General features: G+C 34.7%; 1 protein-coding gene across 1 annotated transcript in view; it reads left to right on the plus strand.

Moving 5' to 3' along the window:
- Window positions 1-7,235, plus strand: part of LOC107756882 (WD repeat-containing protein mio-like) — a gene marked incomplete at its 5' end in the record, with an annotated part of 10,532 nt that extends 3,297 nt beyond the window's left edge. The window contains 9 exons of the mRNA XM_016574200.1: window positions 454-552; window positions 739-993; window positions 2,572-2,741; window positions 2,879-2,944; window positions 3,023-3,181; window positions 4,716-4,906; window positions 5,118-5,284; window positions 5,381-5,510; window positions 6,106-7,235. Of these exons, the coding sequence (XP_016429686.1) occupies window positions 454-552; window positions 739-993; window positions 2,572-2,741; window positions 2,879-2,944; window positions 3,023-3,181; window positions 4,716-4,906; window positions 5,118-5,284; window positions 5,381-5,510; window positions 6,106-6,196 (1,328 nt within the window). The remainder of the gene's footprint in view (window positions 1-453; window positions 553-738; window positions 994-2,571; window positions 2,742-2,878; window positions 2,945-3,022; window positions 3,182-4,715; window positions 4,907-5,117; window positions 5,285-5,380; window positions 5,511-6,105) is intronic.
- Between the last annotated feature and the right edge of the window lie 317 nt (window positions 7,236-7,552).

Consider the following 7,552-nt stretch of genomic DNA (forward strand, 5'->3'; position numbering starts at 1 on the left):
TATATATATATATATATATATATATATGTGTGTGTGTGTGTGTATAATATTTATTTTGTTTTATATATATATATTTTTTTTAATTACATTTTTTTTTTCTTTACAACTTTTTACTAGTTTAGCATGAAGTCTGGTCTGCTTTACATCTTATTCTAAAAAAAAATTCAGAAAATTGCATTAGATTTTTTCTGTAATTTCACAATTTCACAAAAAAAATATTTTTGAATTAAACAGTCTGTGGCATCTGACATTGTAAACTACACATTGTTAAACAAAAAGATATCAGTTTTAACAACTTAATTAACATGAAATTCTTTTGAGAAATGTTCACAATTCTTATGAATTTACTATTTGTTAATCACTGGAGTGATTGGTTCATTTTCATGTTGTCATATTCTTGTTTATATGGTATTGTTCTATTTGATATCTCTATATTTCCTATGCAAGTTTTACTTATGAAACAGTACACTGAAAATGTGGAGCAGAAGCAACAGAGCAATAAACAGTCGCTCATCTACTCAGGCATCAAAAACATCGTCAAGTCCAGCTCTGGTAAGTGCAAACAGCACAATATCTGTTCTGATCACATTTTCTGTGAACATGATGATTGTTGTACAGATGAGCAAAAGTATTTGCTCTGTACAGTAGAAGTATTTCTCATAGATATCTGCTAAATGCCTCAGTCAGCCTCAAGGTATCTGTCACTGGAGGCCCTCTAAACAAATGTCTCTCTCTCAGGCACTACAGAGACACGGCGCTGCTGGTCGGGTTCAGACAGGCAGACCGATGTACCGCGGTACCACAGCGAGGAGCGCAGTCTGGCTCTGCAGCTGTGTGGTTGGATCAGTCGAGGGCCTGACATCGATGTGGAGCCCTTCCTGAAGTCTCTGGAGCAGGAGGGCGAGTGGGAGAGAGCCGCTGCTGTCGCTCTCTTTAACCTGGACATCCGACGGGCCATTCAGATTCTTAACAAAGGAGCTTCAGCAGAGAAAGGTACAGGACTGGACTGGAGGAACATTGTCCAGCCAGTGACACTGACTATAAAACTCACAAAACATGTCAAGAACTGGTCAAAGGAATTATATTTTGCAGCAAAAATGAAGCGTATTTTAAAGATTTTTTTGCTCAGTGGCATTATTTTTATGCCAATTAACCACACTTTCCTCCACAGTTCCTGTACTACAAAAAATAAAAATAAAAACATGCAATGCAATAAAAATCAAATATATTTATATAACATCTGACATGAATGACATAGTGTTTATTTATTTTTATTTATTAGTTTTAGTTAATTTAATTGTAGTTATTTTAGTAATTTAACTTAAACTAAATGAAAATGAAAAAAGAAATGCTGTAATAGTAATTAAATATATATATTATATATATATATATATATTTATATAATTTTTCTGCATTTTGTATTGTTTTAGTTTTAATTAATGATGATAACCCTGATATAAAATATTAATTTCTATTTTTCTTGCCTCTTAATTTGGGTAAAAATGTTTCCTGGACATGTGAGTGCCATGTCCAAAACAGTTTTTAACTGATGCCAAACCTTTTTTTTTTAATGATATGATGACCAGTATTATAAATGTGTGCTACTGTTTTTACTTCTTCAGTGTTGACACTAAAACTCCATTCTGTACATGTATCAAAATATAACACAGATGCATAACTAGATACATAATAAACAAACACAGTATGAATTGATGAAAATAAGCCCTGATATGTGTAAAAAAAAAAATGCCTCTATTGGCTGATAACGATATAGAATTTGTCTCTATTAGGGAGTTATTTATTTAAATTGGAGATGACTTGAACAGTTTAGAATAGCTTGTTCATATAGAGAGATAGATGTTCATGTTCCTCTAGGGGATTTACAGGAAGTCCTGTCCTCGGATGAATGTTAGAAGCACTGTGTGAAATCCAGGCTAGAAAGAAACACTGAACGCCATCAGCTGCCTGTTTGCAATCCAAGGTGATCCTTATATACTGACAAAATGACAAAAGCATGGCTTACATTACACAATGATAGCTGTTTAATATTAAATGCCCTAAAGCCGTAGATGCATACGGCATATGGAGCTGTTTGATTATCGTTCATAATTGCCCGTTGTTTGGGTTTTAAGCATAATTTGTTTTGGCTTTGGGAAACAGATCTAATCTTTTATAATCTTTATAAAGGGTGTGTTTTTTTACACCTACTGCCATAAGGTTTTTGTCTCTGCATTGTGTTTTGTTTGCACTCATCCAAACGGCATATATTGTTCTTTCTTCCTTTGAACACAAAAAGAGTATCATTGATATACAATCTATATATCAATATTAATATCTATCTATCTAGCTATCTATCTATCTATGGTTCATTGTCTGTCTGTCTGTCTATATAACCTTTTTGAATTATATTTTATTTGTATATTATTTTCAGTTAAATTCAGTTAATGTTTATTTTATTTTAAGTACCAGAAATGTTTTTTTCTTGGTTTTAGTTTTAGTTAACTATAACAACCTTGATCTTGAAAATGTGCAAATGCATCTAGTTTTCTGTTTCCTTTATTTTGTGACCAGGTGATCTGAACCTGAACGTGGTGGCCATGGCTCTGTCAGGCTACACTGATGAGAAAAACTCCCTGTGGAGAGAGATGTGCAGCTCTCTCAGACTCCAGCTGAAGAAGCCGTACCTGTGTATCATGTTTGCCTTCCTCACCAGTGAACCTGGCGCCTATGATGCCGTCTTGGTATGTTAATAAAAAAACTAATCAGAGTATTGTGCTTAAAAGAATATTCAGTATTGCACCGAATTTAAAATGTGCAATTGTAGTTGCTGTATATTGAAGTTAATTATTTTAATAAAAGTGTGTTTTGTGTTTTCTAGTATGAGAGTCGTGTGGCTGTCAGGGACAGGGTGGCATTTGCATGTATGTTTCTAAATGACGCTCAGGTAAGACCCGCTCACCCCTGAGTTTATCCAAGTCTCATTGTGCACTATATAATACACTGTCATTTTTCCTCCCTTAAGTTGCCTCGTTACATAGACAAGCTGACCAATGAGATGAAGGAGGCTGGTAATCTGGAGGGCATCCTGCTGACAGGACTGACGAAAGACGGAGTGGATCTCATGGAGAGTTATGTAGACCGAACCGGAGACGTGCAGACGGCCAGTTTCTGCATGCTCAAAGTAAGTGACACATGATAAAGTTTAAAAAAAGAGAATGATATGACAGTAATATTGTGAAATATTATTACAATTTAAAATAACCGTTTTGTATGTGAATATATTTTAAAATGTAATTTATTCCTGTGATGCAAAGCTGAATTTTCAGCATCATTACTTGATTGAGATTTAGTGCATCCGTAGCTTGGATATTTAGTTAATATATCATGAATTAATATAATTTTTGATAACATACCTAATCTTACATTTTATGTTGGCTATTTCTGATATATATATATAATTTTACTATGATTCAAAATAATTCTAGATTGGAAAAGGTGAGGGTTTTTTTATTAAAAATTTTAGTGATTTATAATATTTATAATATTGTTTATATTTATCGGTGCATCCCTAGCTTTGATATTTAGTTAATATGTATCATGAATTTATATAATTCTTTGTACCATACTTATACTTACATTTTGTTTTTATGTTGGCTGATTTCTTCTATTATTTTTTTTATTTACATATGTTCTGTGCAGGTGTTTGTGAGCTGTAACTTCTGTGGAAAGTCTATATCATACAGCTGCTCAGCGATGCCTCATCAGGGCCGTGGATTCAGTCAGTACGGAGTCAGCGGTTCACCCACCAAGTCAAAGGTCACCAGTTGCCCTGGCTGTCGTAAACCACTTCCACGCTGTGCCCTCTGCTTAATGAACATGGGCACTCCTGTGTCCAGCTGCCCAGGTAACAGACGGATCATTTAAAGTTCTTCTTCAATTATGATACCATTATGTAAACATGTTCAGTTCACTCATCTCGTCCATCTTATCAGGCGAATATATTTTAAAATGTAATTTATTCCTGTGATGCAAAGCTGAATTTTCAGCATCATTACTTTAGTCTTCAGTGTCACATGATCCTTCAGAAATCATTCTAACATGCTGATTTGCTGCTCACAAAACATTTCTTATTATTACCAATGTTGAAAAGCATTCATATTTTTGTGAAAACCATAGGATTCTTTTTTCAGGATTCTTTGATAAATAGAAAGTTCAAAGTTTAAACATTTATTTGAAATCTTTTGTAACATTATAATTGTCTTTACTGTTGCCTTTGATCAATTTAATGCATGCTTGCTGAATAAAAGTATTAATTGCTGTCAGAGACATCTTAACCTAAAGTTTTGAATGGTAGTGTATATTACAAAAGCAATAAAAAGTTAAATGCAAACAAATTAAGATCTTTTTAAGATTGATGGATAGGACAAATCTAATTGTTGTACGTTTACATTTATGCTTTTAGCAGATGCTTTTATCCAAAGAGAAAAAAGGAGCAAACGCAATTTGTCAATAAGCCAACATATATATGTAATATACAATGGTAGGTTTGTTAGACAACTAGACTAGAAAGCAAGCTAGAGAAGAGAAATGCTAAGAAGAAAAAGAAGTGTGACTGTGTGTTGTTAAACCAGGAAAAGTGATGTGGATTGAGGTCTACCTCACAATTTCCAGATGAGTGTGTTAAATGTTGATTTATGTGGTGTTTGTGGTGGCAGGGCTCCCCAGGAGAGGTGCTGAAGGACCCTCGGGTGCAGTGCTGGATCGAGAACTATCGCAACCTGTTGGACGCATGGAGGTTTTGGCATAAACGGGCTGAATTTGACATTCATAGGAGCAAATTGGATCCCAGCTCAAAACCACTTGCACAGGCTAGAATCAAGTTGTTTTTATTTCTGGCAGTTGTTAAGTCGTGATTATGCATGCGTGATATAATCACTGACAAATTTGTATCGGTCCGTATTATTGATTTTTATTTATTGTTCTGATTGGGCAATGTTGTGGGTATATATAATATATATAAAATATATATATAATAAAATATATATGTATACCCGCCCGCAGCAGCACTCGCCCACCTTGTCCCGCGCCGCGCTCTGTTGCGTCGGGTCTCGCGGGAGCAGGTCTCTAATCCACTTGCCTCATCAGGGCCGTGGATTCAGTCAGTACGGGGTCAGCGGTTCACCCACCAAGTCAAAGGTCACCAGTTGCCCTGGCTGTCGTAAACCACTTCCACGCTGTGCCCTCTGCTTAATGAACATGGGCACTCCTGTGTCCAGCTGCCCAGGTAACAGACGGATCATTTAAAGTTCTTCTTGATATATGATACCATAATGTAAACATATTCCGTTCACTGTGAGACTCATCTCGTCCATCTTATCAGGCACAGGAAAAGCAGATGAGAAAGCCGATCTCACACGAGACAAAAAACTCGCACAGTTCAATAACTGGTTCACCTGGTGCCACAACTGCCGGCACGGTGGTCACGCGGGTCACATGCTCAGCTGGTTTAGGTAGGAGTAATATTCACCCATATTGTGCCATTTATTTGATGACCTTATAAATCCAAATACACTACTGTTCAAAAGTTTTTTTTTTTTTTTTTTAAAGTTAATACTTTTATTTAAAATGGATGAATTCAATTGATCAAAAGTGACAGTAAAGACATTTATAATGTTACAAAAGATTTCTATTTCAAATAAATTATTTTTAACCTTCTATTTATCAAAGCATGCTGAAAAAAAGGTATCGCAATTTCCACAAAAATATTACGCAAAATATTCGTTTCTTGAGCAGCAAATCAGCATATTAAAATGATTTCTGAAGGATCATGTGATACTGAAGACTGGAGTAATGATGCTGAAAATTCAGCTTTGCATGACAAGAATAAATTACATTTTAAAATAAATTTGAATAGAAAACAGTTATTTTAAATTGTAATAATATTTCACAATATTACTGTTTTTACTGTATTTTTGACCAAATAAATGCAGCCTTGATGAACATAAACAATGTCTTTCAAAAGCTTTCCAACCCCAATCTTTTGAACTGTAGTTTATAGTATTAACTATAACATTTTAAGTGCAATTATATTGTCTTTTCTTTCAGAGATCACAGTGAGTGCCCAGTTTCGGCCTGCACCTGTAAATGCATGCAGCTGGACACCACAGGCAACCTGGTGCCTTCTGATAGTGTATAAAGGCCTTTCTGACTTAAATCTCCCACATTACTAGAGTAGTCAACATGTGAAGTGGATCATAACCTTTCATCAAAGTTGTCCTAAAACCTAAAACCAAATTCGTTCTCGTCTTAGGACAACTTTGATTCACTTTTTTGATCCACTTCAAATGTTGACTACTGTAGAAACCAGCTACCAACATTAGTACTGTAAGTGATAATGGCAAAGTTCTCATAGTTTCAGAAGTTAAAGATGAGCATATGTGTCTTTTCTGAAGTGATCTGCACACCTCACTGGTATTGAAGTTGATGACAGGTGCTCTATTGTCACAGGAACTAAAGCAGTTAAATTGTTAGGATTATGTTACCCATGATTAACTCACTCACCCACCCACGGGCAGTTGTGTTTTCTCAGACATCTGACCTTCTCGAGAGACAAGCTATGTGAATGTCTGACCTATGCATTTGTGGTCCAGTAGCAGGAGTTTCTAGGAATAAAACTATTTCAGTACCAACTTTAGAGACAGGGAAAGAGATACCACAACAGTTTAACCTGAGGAGTTTGAATGCATGTAAGGAATATTTTGTTTATATCTTAGAAAGTGCTTTCACACGGTCCATAACTACTTCCACTACTTGCCTTTGAGTTTAGCGATTTATATTGTTTTATTATTCTGTATTTATTGCATATTACTCCATACCACGCTGAACCTCAGTCAGCTGTTGAAAATTAGATTTGTCAGAGATCTACAATACAGGTCAAATGATCTACACTTGAAAGTAGTAAAGTGTCTATTCAGTTTGTTTTAAAAATAGCTTTTAACAAATAACACAAAGTGATTTTTGTTGTTTAAGATGTGTAGGTTTAACATTAGTTCTGGCTAAGTGTTGCATTGTTTGGATCCAAAGGTAATGCTGTTTTGTAATGCTTACCTTAATTTATTGCACAATCAATGCAACAATTTAACAATCTAACTATTTAAATGATTGTGTCTTTATTTTTTGAAAAGCAAAAATAACTTACATCAATGACTAATGTTATTAAAACATTTTTTGAAGGAGTTTTGAATGCAGTATTTTTTTTTCTTTATGCAACTAAATAATGAGATGTTTTGTTTGCTTCAATTAGATCAATACAGATTTTCAGTTTAATGAACTATGACAAAGATATGCAGTAGCAGAAATGAAGATTTAAAGGGGTCATATGATGTTGCTAAAAAGAACGTTATTTTGTGTATTTGGTGTAATGAAATGTGTTTATGCGGTTTAAGGTTCCAAAAACACATTATTTTCCACATACTGTACATTATTGTTTCTCCTCTATGCCCCTCCTTTCTGAAACGCGTCGATTTTTACAAAACTCATCGGTCTGAAAAGC

Source organism: Sinocyclocheilus rhinocerous, unplaced genomic scaffold (assembly GCF_001515625.1).
Source record: "Sinocyclocheilus rhinocerous isolate Xijiao unplaced genomic scaffold, SAMN03320098_v1.1 scaffold1735, whole genome shotgun sequence".
In the NCBI taxonomy this organism is placed as follows: domain Eukaryota; kingdom Metazoa; phylum Chordata; class Actinopteri; order Cypriniformes; family Cyprinidae; genus Sinocyclocheilus; species Sinocyclocheilus rhinocerous.